The sequence below is a fragment of the Acanthamoeba castellanii genome, assembly GCF_000313135.1.
Source record: "Acanthamoeba castellanii str. Neff unplaced genomic scaffold scf7180000084720, whole genome shotgun sequence".
Lineage (NCBI taxonomy): Eukaryota > Discosea > Longamoebia > Acanthamoebidae > Acanthamoeba > Acanthamoeba castellanii.
In genome coordinates, this window is record NW_004457674.1 from 153,004 (window position 1) to 176,782 (window position 23,779).

At 60.3% G+C, this 23,779-nt stretch overlaps 6 protein-coding genes across 6 annotated transcripts; 1 reads left to right on the forward strand and 5 right to left on the reverse strand.

Moving 5' to 3' along the window:
* Positions 1 to 368: 368 nt before the first annotated feature.
* On the reverse strand, positions 369 to 2,445 carry ACA1_153680 (Amz2 protein; the record flags this gene model as incomplete). The annotated part of the gene is made up of 10 exons (XM_004353614.1): positions 369 to 570; positions 653 to 718; positions 804 to 913; positions 1,112 to 1,238; positions 1,295 to 1,385; positions 1,472 to 1,590; positions 1,671 to 1,814; positions 1,962 to 2,058; positions 2,140 to 2,224; positions 2,341 to 2,445. The coding sequence occupies 10 exons, from the start codon at positions 2,443 to 2,445 to the stop codon at positions 369 to 371; spliced, it is 1,146 nt and encodes a 381-aa protein (XP_004353666.1).
* A 295-nt stretch (positions 2,446 to 2,740) lies between these two features.
* ACA1_153690 (uncharacterized protein) lies at positions 2,741 to 3,131 on the reverse strand (the record flags this gene model as incomplete). The annotated part of the gene is made up of 2 exons (XM_004353615.1): positions 2,741 to 2,882; positions 3,007 to 3,131. 2 exons carry the CDS (start codon positions 3,129 to 3,131, stop codon positions 2,741 to 2,743), a joined length of 267 nt encoding a protein of 88 aa, XP_004353667.1.
* Positions 3,132 to 3,856: 725 nt separating this feature from the next.
* Positions 3,857 to 10,317, reverse strand: ACA1_153700 (SNF2 family Nterminal domain containing protein; the record flags this gene model as incomplete). Its single annotated transcript, XM_004353616.1, has 16 exons — positions 3,857 to 4,089; positions 4,207 to 4,237; positions 4,316 to 4,513; positions 4,613 to 4,716; positions 4,783 to 5,215; positions 5,330 to 5,795; positions 5,880 to 5,964; positions 6,037 to 6,181; positions 6,265 to 6,328; positions 6,406 to 6,487; positions 6,588 to 6,691; positions 6,767 to 6,875; positions 6,933 to 6,996; positions 7,078 to 7,218; positions 7,297 to 7,721; positions 7,791 to 10,317. The coding sequence occupies 16 exons, from the start codon at positions 10,315 to 10,317 to the stop codon at positions 3,857 to 3,859; spliced, it is 5,211 nt and encodes a 1,736-aa protein (XP_004353668.1).
* Positions 10,318 to 10,730: 413 nt separating this feature from the next.
* On the reverse strand, positions 10,731 to 12,928 carry ACA1_153710 (uncharacterized protein; the record flags this gene model as incomplete). The annotated part of the gene is made up of 3 exons (XM_004353617.1): positions 10,731 to 12,048; positions 12,402 to 12,416; positions 12,666 to 12,928. The coding sequence occupies 3 exons, from the start codon at positions 12,926 to 12,928 to the stop codon at positions 10,731 to 10,733; spliced, it is 1,596 nt and encodes a 531-aa protein (XP_004353669.1).
* Positions 12,929 to 14,586: 1,658 nt separating this feature from the next.
* Positions 14,587 to 17,968, reverse strand: ACA1_153720 (plasmid pria4b orf-3 family protein; the record flags this gene model as incomplete). Its single annotated transcript, XM_004353618.1, has 6 exons — positions 14,587 to 16,211; positions 16,386 to 16,445; positions 16,591 to 16,675; positions 16,817 to 16,927; positions 17,062 to 17,132; positions 17,503 to 17,968. 6 exons carry the CDS (start codon positions 17,966 to 17,968, stop codon positions 14,587 to 14,589), a joined length of 2,418 nt encoding a protein of 805 aa, XP_004353670.1.
* A 912-nt stretch (positions 17,969 to 18,880) lies between these two features.
* On the forward strand, positions 18,881 to 23,776 carry ACA1_153730 (uncharacterized protein; the record flags this gene model as incomplete). The annotated part of the gene is given in 14 exon segments (XM_004353619.1): positions 18,881 to 18,973; positions 19,154 to 19,381; positions 19,493 to 19,570; positions 19,632 to 20,835; positions 20,976 to 21,088; positions 21,101 to 21,218; positions 21,332 to 21,496; positions 21,576 to 22,077; positions 22,171 to 22,307; positions 22,400 to 22,469; positions 22,544 to 22,842; positions 22,952 to 23,107; positions 23,333 to 23,507; positions 23,584 to 23,776. Coding segments are annotated over 14 exon segments (3,531 nt in total), but the record flags the coding sequence as incomplete, so codon positions are not given.
* Positions 23,777 to 23,779: the final 3 nt, after the last annotated feature.

Below are 23,779 nucleotides of genomic sequence, written 5' to 3' on the forward strand. Positions count from 1 at the left end.
AGGAATAAATCAATCCAAGAGAGGATGGATTGATTTGTAGTGGAGAGGCAGAAGAAGAAATGGGTTGTGGGTGGTGATGTGATCTCTGTCGTGCTTCCCTCTCCAACAATACGAAGTGATAATAGTTTACAGTTCCACGGCTGTGGCGGTTTTTAAACTCCTTGCAGGGGGTTGGTCGGCCGTGCAACCCCCAGAGAGCCGCTTCCCTTTTGGTTGGTGTGCTACTCGCCCTCCTTCGTTCTCTTGTCGTTTTCGCTCTTTTGCCTCCGGTCGTTTTGTGCGACCACCCAAGTCCGCAGTAAATAATTTTAAAAATAAATAAAAATAAACTAGCCGCACTTTTGATTATTTTGCTAAAAATGTTGTGCTCATTGGCCCTCTTCCTCTTCTCCCTCTTCTTCTTCATTGCATTCCTCCTCCGCCCCTTCTTCCCCGCTGGTCGGTGCCGCGGCGGCCGATGACGTAGTCATGGCGGGGTGCGTTCTCCTGGGCCGAGGCAGGCACTGTTCCAGACGCGACAGCTCTGTGGCCGTCCACGCCAGCTCTCGCTCGAATCCGTCCGCGTGCTCTCTGAGCCACCCACCCAGCCACCCAAGGACATAAGACATCAGCGCGGTCGTCACAGCAGCAGCGGCTCCACCGGCGCAGATACCGGAAGAACTCGGCCAGTTGCAGGTAGCGCTGCTCAACGTCGAAGCCCTCCGGTTTCTGTCGGCAGCTGTCCGGGTGGTGAGTGTGTCATGAGTGTGGGCGGTGGTGCGTGCGGTGAGTTGTGTGTGACGGAATCGGGCCGGCGCACGCACCTGAATAGGAACACCTTGTGCAGGCAACACGGGCACAGGTGGGTCGGCTTGCCGGCGCCTTCCGTCAGGCCCTTCGTCCCGTTCATGATGCACAGGTAGTGAATGCAGTGCTGACCAAGAAGAAAGATAAATAGATTAGATCATTAAATAATGAAGAACAGCGCAGCAGATGCGAGAGGGGAGGCGTACGGCCAGCCCGAAGAGATGCACCAACTGCAACAAACGAGTTAAGCCAGCGGGGGGGGGAGGGTGTGAACACTTGAAAGAGAGAAGACGAGAGAAGAGAGAAGAGCGAAGAGGTGTGATACCTCGTGGACCATGAGTTTGCAGGATCGGCGAAGGAGAACGGCCTTCTCGCTGGGTGCCAGCCTCCGCAATTCCTCCTCGTCGGTGAAGAAGCCTGGATGGAACCGGGAGAAGCTGAACACGCCCGACCTGAGCCCGCCGCCACCGTCAGCTCTGGTCAATCACCAGGTGGCCCCGTCCAGTACCTGTTGGACCTGTCGGCTTCGCCGGCGACGTAGCTCTTGGGGTTGTCGGTAGGGAACAGATCGTCCATCAGGAGCGCGATCAAGCAAAAGCCTGGAGATTGGAGACACCGCACACGCGTTTGCACGCAAGCAGTCAGACAATTCACTCGCGGGCCAGCGTGAAGTGTTGCGTCGCACCGTCATCGGGGAGCACGGAGCGGAGGAGCGAGTGGATGTCGCGCGTCGAAAGCTGCTTGCGCTTAGTGTGCTCGTGGTGCCAGCGCCACCTGATCTCCTGATCCCTCGCCGCCGCACTCCTGAAGTGGCACACTGCTTTTTAGATCCGAACACTCATGCCGGACATAAAAAAAGGGGTGTACATGACTGGGCACCGTACCGTGGCCGCAGCTCGGGCGGGAAGTCCACCTGAAGGTGGGTCTCGCGCTGTCTGTCGCTCGGCCGCAGGTGGAGGCCCGGCAGGAGGGCCATCGGCATCTGCAGGTAGGCCTCCCCGAAGCGCAGCAGCTCCTCGAGGGGCGGGCTGCGGTCGTCCTCGAAGCTGCCCATCGGGATCAGGTAGATCGTGTCCCGCACCGGCGCCGCCGACCTGGCCGTTGCCGTGCAACACGACGCCACGTCAGCCGGTGGTCATCAAAGGAATGCACAGCATTGTGGGGGAGGGCAGTACCCGCTGCGGCCCTTGGGTGTGGTGAGAGTGTGGGCCGACTTGATGTACTTCTTCACCGGCTGGCCGGGCTCGAAATTGTCGCTCAGCCACTGCCCCGCTGCACCCACCCACGCTCAGCACAAAAAACCGCACACACGGCACACGCAACACACGGCACATGCAGTAGTGCGTCAGGTACGTTGGGGAATGGTTATGGGGCGGAAGGCCGTCTCGTCCTGGACGGCCTCTTCGAGGTAGGCGTGCAGTCGCCGGCTCCTCTCATCCTGCTCGCCCACGCAACGCAGCACGCAAGGCAAGGGCCGTGTGAAGGAAAGGAAGCGGTCGTGGTTAGAAGAAGAAGAAGAAGATGAGGATAGGTCCCAACGAGCAAGTAGTGCACAACCTTGGCCGCGGCCAGTCGGGGGAGTGCCACGGCGGCGAGGCGCTGGTTGCGGTCCGGCGGGATGAACCCCCTGGGTCCGTACTTCTTCTTGGCGCCCTTCATGGTATTCGTTGGGGTGGTTGTATGCCCAACCCACCAGGCAAGAAGAACCCACCCACCTATGGTGCACCACTATTTTCTTGGATGCTCTTCACCGAAAACAATGCCAGGCAGAAGGGAAGCTGGGTTGAAGCTTTGGCAGCTTTGTTTTGTTGTTTATGTGCAGTTGATTGATGGTTTGGTTTTGGTTTGGGGGCTAGATACAAAGGTGGTGTACACTAATTACACTGGCCCAGTGCTCAACCGGTTGGACAACAACCGAGTTGTGGCTGGTCACTGGTGACTTGGTTATTGTTGGTTACTGCTGCTTGGCCCATCGCTGCTGCTGATTGCTGGCGGGCGTGGAGGTGCGGGCAGACGAGGTTCGGAACTGGGAGGACGGGTGGAAGATGGCCGCCTGGAAGAAGAAGAAGCCACTCCACGCCGCGGCGTTCTTCATCCTGTGGAACGAATCGCGCGAAGGGTCAGCCAGTGGCTGCCCCATTGGCGGAAAACATGGCGGAAAATATAATATAATATAAAAAGAAGAAAACGGCAGATAATTGGGCGGGAAAGAGGAGGTACCTGGCCCACGACGAGGCGGAGCCGTAGGGGGCGTTGAAGGCGGCACCAAAGGCCCGTCGCCAGCCGGCCATGGTCGAGGCAGACGAAGCGGCGTTGTTCATGCGGATGGCGCTGATACTCGACATATTGGTTCTATTAACTGCGCAGTGAATGAAGGTAGGTGAGGTGGTGAGCGTCACTCTTGCGTGGCCGCAGAAAAAGCAATAAAGAATGAAGAGAAAGAGCGAAAGCGACACGGAAGAGAAGAGAGGAGAAGAAAGGAAGCGAGACTTACATGTGAAGCTCTTTGTGTGTTGAAGTGTTGGGTTGTGAAGAAGAATGTAGAATGGGCTGCAGATAAATAGGTGGGCGAGCTGTCAACGGTGAAGAGTGATGGATCCTAAAGGCGAAGAAAGGCCAGATGATGAGGTGCGCAGCTGGTGGTGTTGTCTGGCGTCTGTTGGGTGCTGTATGAAAAGAAGGAAGGCTGTTACGTCGTCTTTTCTGCTGAAACGTTGCCCATGTTCTTGGCTCCGGTTGTTTGGAAGGTGAGTTAGGATCGTCGGCGCAGACCTCAACCACCACAGGAATCCCAAACTCGTTCACCCACTCTACATACCAAATGATTAAGATTCTTGATCAACAAAAGATCGGCCAATCATCAGGCGCCCCGTGGTTGTTGGGCCATGCCTGGGCTTGCTGGGATCACGCCAGCTTGTTTCGGGTGGCCGGTAATTCTTTTCCGTCAACCCGCGACCACTCACCTTTTTGCTCGAATTTTTTACAGAATAACTTCTGCGGAAAACCAGTTCTGTTTCCGTTTCGTTCTTTCGTTCATTCTTCTTCCTTCTTGGGCTCGAAGAGTTGGTCACTACGGCTCGAAGAGTTGTCGCAGTTCGCTGAGGGCGAGGCCGCGCGACTGCTGGCCCACGTCCGACGCACCGCCGGCGAAGGCGCCCTGGGCGATCTTGCGCTTCTTGTCCTGGAGGTCGAGGATGCGCTCCTCGATCGAGTCCCTGATGATGAAGCGGATGACCGTGACCGGCCTTTCCTGTCCGAGACGGTGCGCTCGGTCGATGGCCTGCTGCTCCGCCGACGGATTCCCTATTGTGCGCGACACAAACACACCACACACGCACGTGTCATGCAGTGTGCGTGCGCAGTCATTGTGTGTCGTGCCGTGTGCGTGTCGTGTCGTGTGCGGCGGTGCATGCGACGTACACCAGGGGTCCATGAGGAAGATATGTGAGGCCTGGAGGAGCGAACACCAACAACACTCAGTGATCAGTGTCGGTGGCCGTTGTTGGGGTTAAGAGCGCAAGGAGCGTACGTGGGTGAGGTTGAGGCCGCAGTTGCCAGTCTTCAGCGAGATCAGGAACACGGCCACGCTCGAGTCGGCCTTGAACCGTGCGATCTCCGACACACGCTGCGCCTTGGTCATGCTCCCGTCGAGCCGCGTGTAGTCAACGTTCTCGGTGTGGAGCGACAGCTCGATGAGGTCGAGACACATGGTGAACTGGCTGAAGATCTGCGGCACACGACCGAAAGAGCGTACGTGTGAGTGGCGTGCGTTGTGTGTGTGTGTGTGTGTGTGTGTGTGTTATCATCCACCAACTAGAAGGCGTACCAGACACTTGCTGGTGGGGTCCTCCTGGCGCATCCGCCGCACCTCCTCCATGAGCGCGCTCACCTTGGAGCTCTGCATGAACGTGTGCCCGATGTCGCTGCCGTCTAGTCGTCGCCCCCTCGCCAGCGGCTCCCGCTCGCTCGAGGCCTCGTCGTCGTCGTAGTCGCCACCCACCGTGTTTGCGACGGACGCCTCCTCGCTCTCGTCATCGTAAGCGCTCCCTTCGTCGGCATCACCTCCGCCGCTGCCTATTTCGCATTCCTGGCTCTCGGTCTTGGTCCGCCCGAGCCCGGCGAACTCGAGTTCCATGCCCTGGCGCCGCTTCGTCTTCGCTTTCGCCTTCGCCGCCGTCGCCTTGGCCTTCGCGGCGCCGCTGCTTCGCGTCGACGTCGACCGCTGTTGGGCGTCGAGCCTGCGGCGTGTCGAGGAGTCGGTAGAACCTCCGTTGGCCACGACGGCCTGCAGCTTGTTGATGGAGAACCGGTGTCGGCAGCTCTGCACGGGGCATTGGCCCAAGTTTTCGCCCGCGTACTCGTTCTCCCAGTAGTCGTCAATACACTCGCGGCAGAACTGATGCCCGCAAGGCGCCACCGCCACATTGTCCTTTTAATATGAAGCCACGACACGACACGCACGACACGACCAACGACACGACACACGACACGTGTGTTAATACACCGACGAGCCAGCGAGCAACAAAAGTGGAGCGGAGGGTACCTCGAGCCCGTTGAAACAGATAGGACAGATCTGCGCTTGCCCGTCGGGCGCGTCGCCGGCTGCTGCCGAGCTGCCGCCGGCGCGACGAGTGGCCCCCGCTGGCGTGAGCATATCGGCAAGCAGCGGCACGGGCAGGTCAAACGCCCCGTTCCGTCGTGTAGGCGTGAGACTGACCGTGGCGGCCGTCCCCGACGACGATTGCCGCTTCCGCGTTGGCGTATGCATACCGCCATCATCGTCAGCATCACCGGCAACATCGCCAGCGTCGTCCAGGGGTTGAGTGCTCTCCTCCTCCGCGTGCCCGTCGTCTTGGCTGTTTTGCTTGCCGGCCTTCTTGAGCTCGAGCAGGCGCATGATTCGACGATACTCGTCCTTGAGCCCCTCCAGCGTTGGTCGCTTGGTGCGCAGGGCCGGCATCGTGAGGCACATCAGCACGATGAAGTAGTGGTTGCAGCACTGTCGCAAGCTGTGCCAACCAACCAACCAACCAACCAGTCCATTGTCCCTGGTCAGCTTTTAACCGCAATGGGGGGGAGTGCGGCGTACGTACCGCAGCAGCAGTTCCAATATGTGTACATAGTGATTGAGCACAGTGCCGTTTTCCAGATAGTCGTTGAACACGGACTGCGCGTTCTCTGTGTTATTTGAGGGCAATGCGTTAGCACGTGCTTTGTGTGCCGCGTGCGTCGTGTGTGTCGTAGGCGTACTGAAGAGGGTGTCATAGAACTGCCGCTCCATCGGCGAGAACTCGATTTCCTTCTGCACGATCTTGCAGGGAGGCAGCGACACGATGGGTTGGCCGTCTATCTTGTGCTCTCGCGTTCGCCGCAGAAGGACCGTTTGCAGCACGTTCTGTATGGGGGCGAGCAGGCCCAGCAGGCGCAGGCCGGTCAGCAGCCGATCCAAGGCCAGGTGAGGTGGTGGAGAGCGCGTACTTGCAATCGCACGAATCCAGTCGAGTCGTTGCGACGGATGGGCTTAATGATCATGAGGTTCCACCTGCGCGCGCGGGTGGCAACAAAAGTCAGCCGAGCAAGAGGAATGCAAGATTTGTGTTGAGAAGCCGAACAGCGTACCACCAGGGGTCGTTGAAATTCTCCACCCGAAGGAAATGGAGCAGACTGTACACATCTTCGAGGCTGTTCTGGATAGGCGTGCCTGTTTCAAAATTATAAATATAAAGAAATAAAGAAATAAACGATCAATGTTAGCATGTGAGGAACTGGAGCAATCGGCGCCATTGGTTAACGATCTGTACCGGTGAGGCACCACCGTCTGTCGGCCTGCATCGAGCACACGGCCTTGCAGGTGCGCGTGCCCGCGTTCTTGATCAGGTGGGCTTCGTCCAGCACAATTCGATACCTGATTTAAAAAACAGAGCGTGAGGCGCGAATGGGACGGCACATGTGCGCGGGCTGGGAAAGGGTGTGTACGCACCAGGGCACGCTCTCCAGGCAGCCCAGCGGACGCGACAAGGACGCACGCGCGTTTTTGCCCTTACCCCGCGTGACGAACTCGGCTGCGAGCGTGCCGTAGGTGGTCAAAACTGCAAAGAAAGAAAGAAACGTGAGTGTGTGGAGACCCAGGGAAATGGCGCACATACCAACATCACACTTCTTGAGCCAGCTGGCGTCCTTGATGCGGCTGTTTCCGTAGTACACGTTCACCTGCGGCGGCGCCCAGGTGTCAGCCACAGCCACAGCTGCGGCAAATGCCACCAATAATGGAAACAAACAAACAAAACAAACCTGGAGCTGGCTGCCCTTGACTCGATTGCGGATCTCGTCAAGCCACTGGTCGAGCATCGACAGCGGACACACGATGAGGGTGGTCTTGCACGCCGCACCGGGCTTGGCCGCATTGTGCAGAATCAGCGACAGCATTTGGATCTGCCACAATGAGAAGCAATGTGTGAGGTGCGCCCCGAGCGCATGGTGGGTGGGGTCGCAGAGTCGGGTCAAGCGTACGGTCTTGCCGAGGCCCATGGCATCGGCCAGGATGCCGCCCTTGGCCGCGCGGCGGTCGTCCTCCTTGTCGGCCATCCACGCCAGGCCCTGCCGCTGGTACTTGAGCAGGGAGACCTTGAGCAGCGCGGGCTGGTCCGCCTCGGCGTCCAGGTCGGCGTTGACCTGGATCGACGTGTACAGGTCGCCGATCACGCCTTCGTCCGAGGCCGTCTCGCCACCACTTTGACTGTCCTCGGACGCGGACTTGCGCTTGCCCGTGGTGATGAGCGATGTGGGGCGGGAGAAGGTGGAGAAGAGGCTCGCTGACGAGGCCGACGACGACATGACGCCGTACGACCGACCGGCAGCGGCACCGGCGGTGGCCTGGGCAGTGGTGCTGGTGATGATGTCGCTCATCGACTTGGAGGTCTGGAACTTTCTCGCGGCTGTGCAAACAAAAAACGAGCGCTGACGTCAGTAGGTTGTTCAGGTGATTGTTAAGGTGGCGAGCGTACCCGACAGGGAGGACGACGACGAGTTCCGCGGCGGCAGAGGCTTCAGCTCCTTCATTGACTTCTTGACCCGGTTCTTGATGCGGCGATCGCCTATCAGATCCTTCTCGAGGAACAGGGCGGCCGAATTCTCCTCGTCCCACGACGAGTCGATGTCCTCCTCCTCCTCCTCGTCGTCGTCGTCACCAGCCTGCGCTTCGCTTTCGCCGCGCTCGCTGCCGCTGTCGCGGTTGTCGTCGTCAATGAGGTCGATCTGCGTCTCGGCCCGTCTATCGGGCGGGCGCACCCGGTGCGTCTTGCGCGCGTTGACCAGCTCCGGCGGCGACGACTGCGACTTGGCCGACCGATCCAGGAAGGGAACGGGCGGCCGCGCTCGCTTGGCCTCGCGGCCGCCCGCGGCGGGCTTGCGCTCGTCGGCGATCCGCCGGATCCAGCCCGGCCCATGGACCGGGCTCCTTGCCTTCGCCTTGCTCGCCTTCGAGATGAACGCCGCCGATGACGGGGCGCTTCTGGAAGACAATGACGACGATGACGTGGAAGTGGTGGTCGTGGTCGTTGTAGTTGTGCTCTTGGTCGTCGTCGACGAACGCGGCTTGGCGATCTCGAAGTCGTCATCCACTTCGATCGTGTCGTCCAGCAGGTCGATGGCGGGAGGAGCCTTCCCCTTATTGTTGTCGCCGACACTCTTCTTCGGCGCTGGCACGCTGTTACCGCCAACGGGCTTCCTGCTCGCTGCGGGCTGCCTGGCGCCGTCTTCTTTCATCTGACCCAGCACCGAGCCTTGCTGCTGTGGCTTCTTGGCCACCAGGAAGCGGCTGATGCTCGACTGCTTTGTCGGCGTGGTCGGCTGACCTCGCCTCGACGCAGAAGAAGACGAAGACGACGACGACTGCGCCACTGCGCTCTCAGAGTGATGGTCTTCGCAAGCGCCGTGCGAGAAGTCAAGCCGCTTCCTCGTGTCCAGCGCCAGGCGCGACCTCTTCGCCGCCGCTGGCGCGTGGTCCGGTTGTGAAAGAATCAAATCTGCCGGCGAAGGCGAGGTCTGGGGCGCCGACGACCCGAGATGGCTGCGCTTTCTCGTGGCGTCGTGATGATCGGTAACGAAGGGCGAGACCGGCTGAGGCGACGGCGGGGCCGAGTCCAGCTGCTGCGTGGGTGAGATGAATGGCGAGTGGAACGACGTGAACTGCTGCTGCAGGGAGGGAGTCCCAGCTCCTCCCGCTCTGGGTAATAGAGAGGAAGTCGAGAGCGTCGTCGGCGTCGGCGAAGGCGCAGGTGCAGGCGAGCAGATGGAGACGGAGATGTGGCTCAGGTCTTGATCCATCCCCTCCTCTTTCGGTTCGTCTTGTTGTTGTCGCATGGCCCGCTTGACGGCATCGCCCGCGGACGTTGGCACGCCGTCCACGCTCTTGCGCTTGCGTGCGTTTCCGGCATTCTCTGTTTTTTCTCGCTCGAGCCCGTGGTCATGATGGTGGTCCACCACGCCGCCGAAGGGAAAGAGGCGGAAGCCGCAGCGCGATGGCGAGGCCGAGGGCGAGATGCTGGGCGACTGCGAGCGAGACGACGGCGAGGTCGGGCTGAGTGACGGCGACGGCAACGGCGACGGCGAGCCGGGCGAGTGGCGGAAGTGGCGTGATGGTGAGCCGGGCGACGAGGGAACTGGCGACGGCAGCGCCAGGAGGTGATGCTGCTGCCCAGCCGGTGGTGCCGCCTGGTGGTCATGGGCGTGGAGCTGCGGAGAACCTCTGGCCAGAGGCGGCTGCTGGTGGCTCGGAGGAGTTGGTTTCGGTCGGTGCACCGACGCTGAAGACGACGAAGACGAAGTGGATGCCGCAGTTGCCCGAACAGCGTTGGTGCTCTTCGCTTCATTCTTGTAGGGCGAGTCGAGCAGGCGCAAGCCCCGTCTGACGGTAGCGCCGGTCGTGGTTGAAGCCGAGCTGGAGGAGGCGGCGACCGGCTTGCTGCTGCGCGTAGCGCCGGTGGCGATGCTGAAGGCTGCCGCAGCTGCAAACTTGCGATGGGGAAGGGAGGGAGTGGGCGTGGCTTTCACGAGCACGTAGGGTTGCGTCTCTACAGCGGGCGAGTTGGGGAAGTCGTGCCGGTTCTCCTTCTCGCGCATCATTCGCGATGCGAGATGGCCTGATGGTACCACCTTGGCGGCCACTAGGTGCCCGATTCTTGAGGCTCGCGAGGCGGAGATGATTGGCTCCTTTTCTTCCACATGGGAGTAGGGGAGGGTGGCGGCTTGCGACCCGCGTTCATCGCGATTCGCGTGCGGACGGGATTCAGGGTCAAGTGCGAAGTAGGGCTCGGTATCGGCCTCGAAGTCTTCATCCTCTTGTGTGCTCTCCTCTTCTACGGGGAGCCGCCTGCTCGGCTTCGCGGCAGCCGTCACCATCGCTCGTGAATCGTGCGATCTTGTCGCGGCTTGCTTGCAAAATCGAGCTGCCGTAGTAACTGGTGGAGTGTCGCTGAGCGATATGCCGGGGATGGGCCGCAAAATGTCGTCCTCATCCTCCACCTCGGCCATCTTTGCCTTGCACCATCAATTGTGTATTATTGCCCCCCCCGCTCTAATCGTCTTGTGCTTGAAATTTTCGTCCACGTTTTCGCGCCAAAATGTTTGTCTTCCGCAAGACTGTTCCATATTCGTGCACAGGGTTGAATGAAAGACCTCAAGCACACGGCCGATTCACGACGAGTTTGGGTTGCCTGCTGATTGCAGGTGGAAAACGATTTCCCATACGAACATTGGATAGGGTCACTGGTGTCTGGTTGGTGCGTTTTAGGCGTTGTCAATCAATTAGGGGACAAGATAGAAGGGGAGAGAAGGTGGGAGAATGGTGAAGGTGAGGGAATGAAGACCGTGCTGTATAGTTGGGGTTCTCTACGGGGGGGTTGATTGTTGATGATGACGCGATCGTGATCTGTACATGTTGGTGCTTAGTGGTAGGAACTGGGGTAGTACTGCGGCCTGCCCGACAGACACGACGGGCACGGGCACTGGTGGTTGGACGCGGCGAGCATGCCCGGCCCGTGCGGTAAGGAGGAGGGGAACGTCGACGACGAGTTCGATGGCGCTGTCGACGGCAGCGGGAACGACGGCATCAGCGCGTGCGACGAAGATGGCGTCGACGAGGTCGACGGCGGTGGGCTGGACTTGCTGCCGCCCGAGAGGCCGCCCGCCGGGCCGAAGGCCGACGACGGCCAGGGCAGCTGGCGCGACTGGTAGTCGCTGTGGAGCGGCGGCGGAGGGAAGCTGGGCATCGGGGGCAGCATGTGGTGCTGGCCCTGGTGCTGGTGCTGCTGTTGATGGTAATGCTGCTGGGTCTGCTGGAGGAGCGAGTGGCTGGGCATGGGTGGCGGCCTCCACGCTGCGGAGGTGGTCGACGACGAGTAGGACGCCAGCGACGAACCGGCTTCAAGGTAGGACATGAACTGGAACGAGGGCTCCATGCTGTCGTAGTCGTCGGCGTGCATGATGCCGCCGTGCGGAGGGTGACCGCCCATTCCGGGCATTCCACCACCGTGACCGCGCATCATCTCGTGTCGCGCGAGGTCGCCGCCGCCGGGGCCGCCGTAGGCATCGCCAGGGAAGGTCCAGTCGCGCCAGAAGTGGTCAATGGGCGGTTGTGGGCCGGCGACCTGGTCATAGGGATGCTGGCTCTCGCCGCTGACGCCGCTGCTGCTCGCATCGTCCGAGTCCGACCGCCTCTCGTCCTCGGGCAGGTAGTCGTCGTCGTCGGCGCCCGTGCGTCGCCTGCGCGAGCTGCCGGTTTTCTCCTTCTTGACCTTGAGCATGCCCGACGACGACGCGGTGGCGGTCGAGCTCTTTCGCCGACGCTTGGCTGCACCGGCCGAGGTCTCTTGTGGACTGTTGCCGTCACCGGGCGAGGCGCGCTTGACCTGTTGCTGCTGCTTGTTCTGCCGGCCGCCGATCTTCTTGTCCTGGAACTCGAGCCGCAGGCGCTCGGCCTCCTGGAGCTCCTCCTCCTGCTTGATCGGCATGGCGCGCGGGTGGCCGTCGGCGTCGAAGCACTCCTCCACCCGTTCGAGGCCCTCGTAGTGCGCGTTGATGCGACGGTTGATGCGCCGTCGCCGGTACTGGAGATCGGGGAAGGTGCGCTTGATGACCTTGCCGAACACCGACGGCGAGAAGAGGCACGGCGTCCCGCTCTCCGTGCACATGTTGCTGTAGTCCTGGTAGACGCATCGCTTCGTGAGCGACGTCTGCCCGCCGAGCCGGTAACTTCGCTTCAGCCTGTGCGCAAAGAAGAAGAAGAAGAGGACGACAAAGACGAAGAAGAGATAAGTAACAGATAAGAGTCGAGATCTCGGCGAGAGATAGGACGCATTTACAGCCAACATTTCATATTGTGAAAATGATGGAAAAGAGGTGTGATGTCGTGGTTGGGCGTAACTATAGCAATAATGATCGCCAATAATTATATGACGGTGGCATGAGTAAGCGATTACGATTGCTGGCGTCTTTCTTCACTGTCGCACGCTGGCGCCAGAATGGAGAAACACGCACGGCGCACAACGAAACAACGGGAGAGATAAAACGGCACAGATAAATGCAAAACAAATCCCTGGAAATAACAAACTACTGACGTTGACATGTTTTGGCTGTAGTTGGCCACAATGAAAAAGTAAGAGAGCTGGTCTGCCCAAAGGCTGGGATCCAATGGCTTGTGTGCCTGACTCCCACACGCTACGTAGAGAACACCAATAAAAATAAAAACGCATAAAAAACGGACTTGAACAAGATTTGTGTGTAACGTCGATCGATTCCGACCATCGAACTGCTGCCTCGAGGCAGCAGGATCAAAAGTGATAAAGGAAAGAAGAGGGGGGGGGAGATCGTGTAACGCGTACCAGAGCATGACTTGGTAGAAGTGGAGCTTGCGCTGCAGCTCGTCGATGTTGGCCTCCTTCTTGCCGTCGCCGCTGGCCGCCGCAGCGGCGGCGAGGGTAGTCGTGAAGTGCAAGATCTTCTCATCCAGCGAAGAGATGGTGCTGCTCGGGAGCGGTGCCAAGGAAGACGTCGTTGTCGAAGATGCGGAAGATGTCGAAGTAGTAGAGGATGAAGATTGCGAAGGAGGCGGGAAGCTGTCAGTGAGCTCGCTGTTGAAGGGCATGTCGGGATAGCTCTCGAGCCGGGACGACTCGTAGATGGCTCCGTCGCGGTAGGGCGCCAGTTCGATCGGGGGCAGCTGGAGGAAGGGCTGCTGTTGTAGTGCAGGTGTAGAAGACGATGGCGGAGAAGATGACGGCAAGCCCTCGCGATTGTGCGTCGTTGGGCTGTGGTTGAGGCGGGGAGGACTCGATGCACGGCTGCCGCTGCCTTCGTTGTCGCTGCTTCTGCAGCTGCTGCTCATGCTAGGGGCTTGTTGTTGTTTTGTTGTGTTTCGGACCCAGGAACGGGGTCGAGATGCTTGGTCGGGCGGCGCCTGTTGTTGCTGGTGGAGTACTGAGTTCTGTCCTTAACGGCTGGTTGTGCGACGAGCGTGGTGACAGATGATGCTCTGGCGGGAGCTGCGACACAAATAGCGAAGCTGCGAGAAAAAAAGAGACGGAAAACGACAGACAGAAGATGACGAAAAGAATGAAGTCAGCAAAAACCAGGTTGGGGCCGATCACCGAAGAAGAAGAAGATGGAGAATGATTGTGGGATGAGGATGGTGTGGTTGAGATGATGGGCGGCTCGATCTGGGTGGGTCGTGTGGCGCGCTCGGTACCTCAGGTTTTCGCCCGCTGCTACCGTAGAGTAATGCGCGAACGGCCGATCGAGGAGGAACGGACCGAGTCGTGCGAGTAGTGGTGGCTGTGCCTCGGAGCTTGTGGATGGTGTGGAGGTCTAGCCAGAGGTGTGCTCTGTGCGCGTATGCACGGTGCCAAGGAGAAGTTGTGTCGTCGTTGTTGTGGCGGCTGTGCGTTGTGCTTTCGTTGTTGGCGCGGCTCGTTTGAGGTTCGAACGGGTTAGCCACGCGCCACAAACCGTCGTCAGCGCTGGCCGGATCGCAGTTGCGGATTCGAACAACAACCACTCGGCCGACAGCACGAAAAGAGCGAGAGCGAAAGGGGAGCGGAACGGCGCCACCGGCCAGCCTAGATGAGGCGAGGAGCGTTGGCCGCCCGCTCTCTGGGGACCCTGTCGTGGGTGCTCAAGCGCGCCGGCCAATACCAGGCCTACACAGGGGAAAAGGCGGGTTGAGGGGATTTCAGTTTCGCAGGAGTAACCCCTTTTCTGGACAGAACTCCTGCGCGGTGTACACTGTGCTGCATGTTTAGAAGTCCTTGGCCTGAACATGTTCTCTCCGACTCCCCAGTTGGTGGGCACCAAATATACAAAAGGCCGTCAGTGTCAACAGACGAGCGTCAGATAAGACCTAAAACCGAGCTCATCACTCGCAACGGTAACCGGTCTTACGGCGGCAGAAGCCCATTGGCTGATGCAGTTCCGAAGTCCTTTGAACTTCCCTTTTACCAATTTTAATGTCGACTGGGAAGACGGCCATTGGGCGGTTCGTCGGGCCTTGTTTTCCTTACTCGCGGTTGTTCGCCTTTCTCATTCCGAAATCGTTCCAGCGCGGAAAAATAGCCCAAGCACACGACCTGGCCTCCACCACAACGCACCAACATGTTGTAAAGGAAGACGGAGCAAAACGGAGTACAGGGTGGTGAGCATTCGGTGGCCGCTCGAGTCAGACAAACGCCACAGATGGGTTTTTGTTTCTCTTCTCTGAATTGATTTAAAAACATGCTCGACAGCTTCGCCACTGCACGCCCCGTGCGGTCAGTCGTTGCCGCCATGATCGCCTTGTTCGACATCGGTGGCCGCGTGCGATAGCTTGGCACCTGATGAGTTGTTCGCTGGTGAATGCTCGCCGCCGTGTTGTTGTTGCTGCTGCTGGCCATGGTGGTAGGGATATCCGGATGATGGTGATGGTGACGACGACGACGATGAGAGTGATTCGAGCACTTGCGGGGAGAACGACGAGGATGAGTTGGGCGGCGAGATCGCCATGGGGAAGGGCGGCAGCGCGGTGTTGATCGACGAGGAGGCGGGAGAGGATGAAGATGATGACGACATGAAGGGCGGCGACGGCTCGGGCGAGAAGAGGGCGGCGGTGCCGGAGAGCGGGGGCAGGCGCTCGGCCGAGCCGCCAGCGAGCATCGATGGGTCGAGCAGCGCCGACGACGAAGACGAGGAAAATGATGGCGAAGGCGTGAGCGAGGGGTAGAATCCGCCGAGCGACGAGGGCGGCGGGAAGAGCGGCGAGGGCGAGCGCGAGCGCATCATCGACATGGCCGCCGAGGCGGTCGACGACGGTGAGGGCGAGGGCAGATATGAGGGGAACGGCGGGAGCGTGTGCGAGGGGAACGGCAGGAGGTGCGAGGGCGAGGACAGCAGCGACGGTGACGGGCCGACACTCGAGTCCGACGGCAGCGACGACGACGACGACGACGGCCCGTAGTGCGAGAACTGATGCTGCTGCTGATGATGATGGGGCTGGTAGCGCTGTTGGTGCGATTGCTGGCCCTGGTGGTGCTGTTGGTAGTGCGACGCGGCTGCGGCTGGAGGTGGAGGCGGGTATCGTTCGCGCGCGTAGTACAGGTGGTCGTCGGCGGCGTCCTCCTCCGACGGCGGGTACGACGAGGAGAACGACGACGAGGGCGGCAGCGACGGAAGTGCTGTCGATCGCGGGATGCCGAACGAGCCGGAGAGCCAGCTCCCGGCCGAGGGGGAGAAGCCGCCGCCGCTCGCGGGCGTGGCGGGCGACGACGACGATGAGAAGAATGAGGGCGCGGAGAGGTGTCGTTGGTGCTGCTGCTCGACGGCCTCGTCGCGCCACGTCGCGAGGTCATGGTGCTGCAGGGACGACGGGTAGTAGTGGCCACCCGGTAGCGACCCCGACGACGAAGAAGACGACGCTGGCGACGATGACATCGAGTCCCACGACCCCGAGACCCGCTTCTGCCCCGGGGCTTGGTGGTGCTGTGGAGGCTGCTGGTGGTAGCGGTGGTGGTGGTCGCCGGCGTGGTGGTGAGGCTGCGGCGGGTGTCCCTTTCTTGTCGATGCCGAGGCTGACGTGGGTACGGGTGGGGAGGGCGCCATCGAGGGCAGGCCGGCCGACGTGGGCGCCGAGTAGGTGGCCGAGTTCATCGACGATCGGGTGGCCGACGAGATCGAGGCCGCCTCGGCCGCTGCCGCTGACGATGACGTGACAGGGTCGAGGTTGGCGGTCGGGGCGGCGAGGATGTTGACGGGCGTGCGCATGGCGCGCAGGCAAACGAACTCCTCGTGCTCCTTGCTGGCGCTGGCCGGGATGCGCATGTAGAAGGTCTGGCCCGCCATCAGCTGCGCGTTGACCGCGTCCACCGAGAACGGCCGCGTCTCTCCGCCCAGCGAGGTCACACCTTTCGGGCAGTACACAATACGTAAGTACATGTCGACAAGCTAACAACAACAACATCTTCGACAGGAACATGTCGACAAAATGTGAAACATAGTGAACCAGATTTTTAAATACACCGGAGTTGCCGCAGGGCGCCGCTGCCGTGTTCGATGAAGGCGGAGGAGCGAGGGAGTACCTGCAGCATAGCTGAAAGGTGTACTGTCGTCCGGCGGGCACTGTCCGGTTCCCGAGATGACTGCACACACACATGCACACGCACACACACAGAGAGAGAGAGAGAGAGAACACGATGAGAGGCGGTAAGCACTTGGTGTGAATCGAGCACCACACGAAACAATCATAGTTGCACGCCATCACAGCACTGAAGTGTGCTGCGGTACCGCGGGTGGAGGGGATGTTCCGTCGCGGGGCGCCGATCGTCTCCACGAGAAGTCGGTGTATCCACTCGCCGTACTGGTAGTAGAGCTGTGGGTGGGCGAGAAGCAACGCTTTCAATATTAAAAGAACGAGAGAGTTGCACGCGCACTCGCCAGAATTGATTGGCTCCTGCCAATAGAAACGGAAAAAGGAAAGAGGAATGGAATGTTGGGGGGGGGGTAAACACACCTCATCGCCGGGGTCCTTGACGATGTAGGCCAGCCGAATCTTGCTGTCCGAGAGGCAGGGAATGTCGTCCTTGTTGTACTTGGCGATCGGCACGCCGTCGCCAGTAAGAAACTGGATGTGTGATAACAACAACGCACACAACCGCACGGAACGCACACAACCGCACACGCACGAAGTCGTGGTAAGCGCGGGATGGTGGCCCAATGAGAAGAGAAGAAACGATCAAAGCGGGAATGCTTGCGTACCGTGTACTTCTGGGTGTCCTCCCAGCCCATCACCGTCTGCAGGGTCTTGTGCAGCTTGGCCAATGGCATGGCTGAAGAAGACCAGGGTGGCAAAAGGGGCGAGGCGGTGGGGGTGAGATGGGAAAGTGTGAGGCACCGCAACTGATATACACCAAAAAGGTTGATAGGTGGGCAAAATTTGCACCAGGTTAACTAACACAGTATGTCGCCTTAATAGCGGGGCTGTCAGCGTACTTGTCAAGAAATACAAATAAGGACACTCGCATGTTACGTGTCCCCCTTTCTCTCCAAGAGCGAAGATATATATATATATAAAAAAAATAAACACAGACCACACAGGAACTTTCGCACAAATAAATAAATAAATAGCATATATATAGAAATGGAGTAATTGTGGATAAAAGCAAAAAAAAGAGGGGAAAAAAAGAGCGAGGGCAGTACCGGCGGGTAGCACGATGGTTCTGTGGATGTCGAACGGTGGCGGCATCCCGTTGGACGGGTGCGACGGTGAGGAGGATGATGGCGTCGTGGCAGAGGATGGGGGCGGATGCTGCTGCTGCTGGTGGTAGTTACTGGTGGCATCATCTCGGTGGAGCAGGGTGACGCTGAGCTGGAAGCTCTTGCGAGCCAGGGCCTTGTAGAGGTGGTTGGTCCGATCGAGCTCGGCCTGCTTCCGCTGGACCGCCTCCTCGGCGCACCTCTGCTGATGCGCCCCCACCCCGTTGGCCCACTCGGCCCTGGACTGGAGGGTACGCGCCACGGCCGGGGGCAGCGGCGCGTGTCGCCATCCGCGATACCGCACCTCGTCTTGCACGATTGATTCAAAGGAAGTTGATGACGAAGCAGAAGTTGTTGTTGATGATGTTGTTCCATGCTGGTCTAGTTCTGCCTCGTCCTTGCGGATCATGTGCCGCAGGGGGTCTGCCCCGTCCTCCTCCGCCGAAGAGAGTAGCCGCTGGCGCTTGGCCGAGGGTCCTGGTCCTTGTTCCATGCAGATGCCGAGTGTGCTTGTGTTGCGCCCCAACCCCTCCTTCGTGTTTCGCTTTTTCTCCTCCTTCGTTCTTTTAGGTCCGACTGTTTGGCTCGTGTTGTGTACACGCGCGTCCCTTCTTTTTCCCTTCCCTCTTATCTTCTCACTTTTGTTGTTGTTGTCTCTTCTTGCCTCTTGCTCGCGATCGGCTATCTATCTCTTTCTGCCCGCGCGTCTCGTTCCAGGTCTGGGCGAGGTGGCAAGAGACCGGAGCTGCCTGGGAGCGCACGCGCTCGGAAGAAGAGAAGAGGAGAGATGAGCGGGCAGCCCACCAAAGCCCAGTTAGCTCACGCGGACATTTGGGGATGTTCCGGGGGTACGGCGAAGAGGCCGGTTGTGGTCGTCCCGTCCAATCCGCTGCGTTCCGTGCATGATGATGGGCAACACGTGACATGCTTTGACAAGTACCCTGACATTTCCCGCTGATGCATGTTTGGCATGCGAAGAATTTCAGGAATGTGTGAACTCTTGGTAAGGAAAAGAAAAGAAATGAAAAAGAAATCCAGTTGCGGGCGAAAATTTGGGTGGTCTGAACATCTGCGGGTGGAGAACAAACAACCAAACCCTGCACCTTCACGCGTCGGCCCCTCCGCGTCTAGTCTCGATCGAGGCCATCCCTCTTTGCCGGCTTGTTGGTACGACTCCCGATTCTGCCTTCAATGAAATGGTGAAATTGAATCACATTCATTTTGCAATCTTGTTTGCTTCTCTCTTGCCTGTTCAATTCCAATTTGTTAATGTTTGATGGTCGATGATAAAAGGTCGTGTACGCGGCCGCACCTCTAGAGGATGAGTAGCAACCCGCCGAGTCCGTCCGCGTTCGCCGTGCGGGTGGTCCTCTCGCACCGCGTGCGCAACGCCGAAGGCGGCTGGCATTGGCAGGTACGCTCACGAGTACTCAATCAGAAAGCAAACCCTGGTCGGGACTCACCCCGTCTGTTGTCGTGTGTCGTGTGCTGCCGGTCACACGTGTTTCATTTACATGTGTGTGCATGTGTGTTGCCTCGTGTCATGCGTTGCAATGCATGTTGCACGTTGTTGTTGTTTGTTGTTGGAGTACAGCCGGTCGCAGCCCAGGACCAGATCAGAGTGACGAAGAACCGAGGCAAGGTGCTGCGGTTCTCCGTCGACGCGCTGCTGCCCTACCGGCCGACCGACGTCCAGGTCTACCTGGCCGACTACGAGGACACCGCGCCCGCGGGCGCCGTCGCCGTCGCCTCCCTGCCCGGCGTGCGTCTGAGCAAGGACGGCCTCTCCCTCCAGTCCATCTCCGAACCCGTCAAAGCCATCGTACGCCACCGCACACACCGCACACACCGCACACATCGCACGCACCGCAGACATTGAGACTGACGAAGCTCGAACTGTTTCTTCTCGTGTGCTGCGTGCGTGTGCGCGTAGCCTGACCAACTGCCGGAGACGGCGAGCTACATGAGCGAGGTGATCGCCAAGCTCACCAAGATCTCGCGGCAGCTCCAGGTCTTCGTGGTCATCAACCACTAACAACAACGAGCTCGTCGGCTGCTCGGTCGAGTTCCAGACCCACAACACGGGCAAGAAGACGAGCAAGGGCGAGTGGGAGCTCAACCCCGCCCCGCCGCCCCACCAGCTCAAGCCGCTCCTGCCCCACCAGGCCACGCCGGCGGCGTCGTTCCAGTCGCACCAGCCGCCGCCGCCGCAGCAGCCCCAGCAGTCGTACCACCAGCACGCGGTCGGCAACACATCGCCGACGGGCCACGTCTCGGGCGCGCAGGGCCGCTCGCCGTCGAGCTCGTCGCCGTCGTACTCGTCGCACTCGTCGCCCGACTACCAGTCGCCGGCCGGCGCCACCACCTCGCCTCCGCCCAATCCGCAGCAACCGGCGCAGCAGCAGCAGCACCGCTACAACTACCACTACAGCCAGCACCCGCAGCCCGCGCACCCGACTGCGCAACCGCAGCAGCAGCAGCAATCATCGTTCATCCCGGTCGCCCAGTACCTCCAGCAGCAACAGCAAAAGCAGCAGCAGCAGCAGCAGCACACGGCGCCGGGCCTGCAGCGACAGCAGATGTGGCACCAGTACCAGTACAACCAGCAGCAGAACGAGCTGCAGAAGCAGCAGGATATCTCCCTGTGGACCACCAGCGGGGCGGCTGCGCTGCAGCGCCAACCGCAGCAGCAGCAGCAGCAGCAGCAGCAGCAGCAGCAGCAGCAGCACTTCAAGTTTCACCAGAGCGCCGCCGCCACGCCGGTCATCCAGGCCTTCCAGCAGTCCAGCGCCGAGCCATCGCGCGTGGTGCTCCACCGCCAGCCATCCATGCAGTCCGTCCACGGCCAGCCCCAGCAGCAACAACAGCACTACAACCACCAGCAGCAGTTCCCGCCCGCGCAGTCGACTGCCTACGCCGCTCAATTGCCATCGCAGCAGGACCAGCAGCCGCAGCAGCGCCGGGCGTCGCAGCTCTACCACCAGCCCGTGCCCAACCCCGACTGGGCGCCGTCGAACGTGGCGGGCTTCGACGCCGGCGCCGCGGCCTATCCGTCGGGCGGCTACATCGCCAGCCTCATGGGCCAGCTGCCGATGCGCGTCGACTCGCAGGTGGCGCTCGGCTCGGCGCGCTCGTCGGCCTCCTATGCCTCCTCCTCCTCCTCCTCCGTCGGCTCGTCGGGCTACGACTCGTCCGACGGCCTGCTGCAGGGCAAGCGCATGCGCGGCGACGACGGCAGCCGCATCCGCATGAGCAACGCAGTCAACCAAGCCCTGGGTACGCACTTTTGTTGCCACTGCTTCCCACTCGCGTTACCTTTGTACTGACACTCGTGTGTGTGTCGTGTGTGTCGTGTGTGTCGTGTGTGTCGTGTGTGTCGTGTGTGTCGTGTGTGTCGTGTGTGTTACCCGAAACAGGTGATAGCGACGACTCGTCGGAGGGCGAGAACGACTTCTACCAGCACCCGGAGGCCGTCGAGGCGCGGCCGGGCGGGGTGTCGGTCCGCACGGGCGTGCACGTGAAGGGCCTGGTGCGCGCGCAGGCCTTCCTCCACTACTCCGACCTGCGGCTCAAGACCTCCGTCGAGGACGTCGTCGACGCCATCCAGACCCTCTCCCAGCTCGAGGGCAAGCGCTACACCTGGCGCAAGGACGTCGCCGGTACGACACGACACGACACGACACGACACGACACGACACGACACGACACGACACGACACGACACGACACGACACGACACGACACGAGGCGGATCTGACCGAGGCCGGGTGCAGGTTCGCCGATCAATGGCGCCTCGGCGCAGGTGAGCGAGATCGACCGGGAGATTGCGTACCTGCAGAAGTACGTCGACCTCGACGCCGACGGGTCGGACCAGGAGCCCGACTCGCAGCCCACCGGGATCAAGGTGCTGGGCCTCATCGCCCAGGAAGTGCAGCGAGGTACGCACATCGCACGCACCGCACACACCGCACGCACGCGCACGACCGCACGCACCAACATTCGAATGGGGGCGAGCAGTGTTGCCCGAGATTGTGCAGGAGAGCGCGGACGGCTGGCTGTCGATCGACTACGCCGAGATCGTGCCCATCCTGATCGAGGCCTTCAAGGAGCACATGCAGGCCTACCACCGCATGCAGGCCGGCTTCCGCGACGAGTTCGAGGCCTTCAAGGGCCAGCTCCGCGAGCGGCGCGAGAAGCTCGGAGACCTCGCCGCCCACGAGTCCGGCGAGGAGTCTGACCCCGACTCGCCGCGCGGCAAGGCCCACGGCGCCGTCGACGATGACGACGATCTGAGCGACGACGACACGGACGACGACGACGGTGTTGTGGAGACGGACGAGTGCGGGTTCGAGCTGGAGGAGATCCCGGAGACGCGGCCGCTGGCCCGGCTCAACTTCCGATCGAAGCTCGACGTCAAGGAGCTGGCCGAGCGCATGTCGAGCCTCATCCCGCCGCGCCCCTACAACGAGCTCCTCCACACCCTCCGCACCGACAAGCGCAAGCGGCAAGCCAAGCAAAGGTGCGTGTCGTTGGTCGTGTCGTCGTGTGTCGTGTCGCGTGTGTCGCGTGTTGCGTGCGACGATGTTGACACAACGTTGGGGGGGGGGCGAAGGTCGTATGGGGTGGCGTTCTTCAGCGTGGGAACGTTCTTGCTGGTGGTCAACGCCCTCCTGGCGGCCTCCATCCCCATATTCGTGTTCCATCTGGGCACCGCCCATAAGGGCACCGGCGCTCTTCTCTACGACTACTGTACGCACCCAACCCCATTTCTCCCGCTTGCGTGTGTGTCGTGTGTGTCGTGCGGTGGTTGTAACGCTCGCATGACCTTCTTCTTCTTGCAGCGGTGGACACGGAGAGGAGCTACACCGTGTCCGTACTGGGCAACGTAGTCTCCGTTCAAGGCACCTCTAGGTGCTTGCTCCCGTGTTTTGTGTGTGTCGTGTGTGTCGTGTGTGTCGTGCTAATGGTAGTCTTCCGAGCAGCAGTAGTAGCAGTAGCGCCAGCGTGTCGTCTTTATCATCATTGCCGTCGTCGTCGCTACCATCGACGCTAGACAAGCGAAACAGAAACAGGGCCGCGCCCTCCGGCGAAAGTCTCACCCCGGTGAAGGGCGCTTCGTCGTCTTCTTCTTCTTCTTCGACCTCCCACGCCGAGCGGGACGCGCTGCGCCCGCCGCCCACTGGCAAGCCCAACGACCAGATCACGTGCCGCATGCTCTCGGGCGACGGCAGCGACAACCTCATCTTCCAGGCCGAGTTCTCCTGGAGCCTGGCCGACCCTCGTGGTACGCTCCGCCCCATATTTATTATACAATTTTCTATTTCCATATCCTCCTACATAGTCATTGAATATGTTTTGAAATTAAAATAATTTTTGCTAAATTTCAATGACAGGCGGGTATTTGAGCGTGAACTATATTGTGGAGATCCTGCACATCATCGAGTACGAGGAGACGGACGGGCTCGCGGGCTACCAGCGCGGCGAGGAGCTGTTCATCTTCGGCAACAGCACCGGCAAGGAGGCCGTGTGGGACTCCTGGAATGTCTTGAGTACGTGTCATTGGTCGTGTCGTGTCGTGTCGTGTCGTGTCGTGTCGTGTCGTTGGTCGTGTCGTTGGTCGTGTCGTTGGTCGTGTCGTTGGTCGTGTCGTTGGTCGTGTCGTTGGTCGTGTCGTTGGTCGTGTCGTTGGTCGTGTCGTGTCGTGTCGTGTCGTGTTCCATGGAATGAGTGATGCTGATGATTGGCGTGGAACCACACACACACACAACACACAGACCGCACGCAGAACGACACGAAGATCCAGAACTGGCACGCGTACACGACGGACAGCATCTTCTTTGTCCATGGCAGCGTGAGCGAGCGCAAGGTCATCGACCAGCGATTCGGCCACAACCTCACCTCCAATTCCATCCGCGTCGACCTCATCATCACCGACTTCCCGTTCACCAGGTACCTCACCGGTGGGCGGTGGTGCGTGCGGTCCACATCTTAACTTGGCGGCGGCGGCGGCGTCGTTTCTATACAGACCGAACACGACGCTGGCGCTGGTGATGCGCGTGCGCAGCAAGGACCCGATGGTGCTGGTCACCGCGCCGGTGCCCACGTCCGAATCCGGGGTCCACATCACCCAGATCGGCGGCGACGGCAAAGAAGGCAACGACGGCGGCAATACCAAGGGCGACCCCGACATCGACGTCGGCGACGATGACGTTATGGACGCG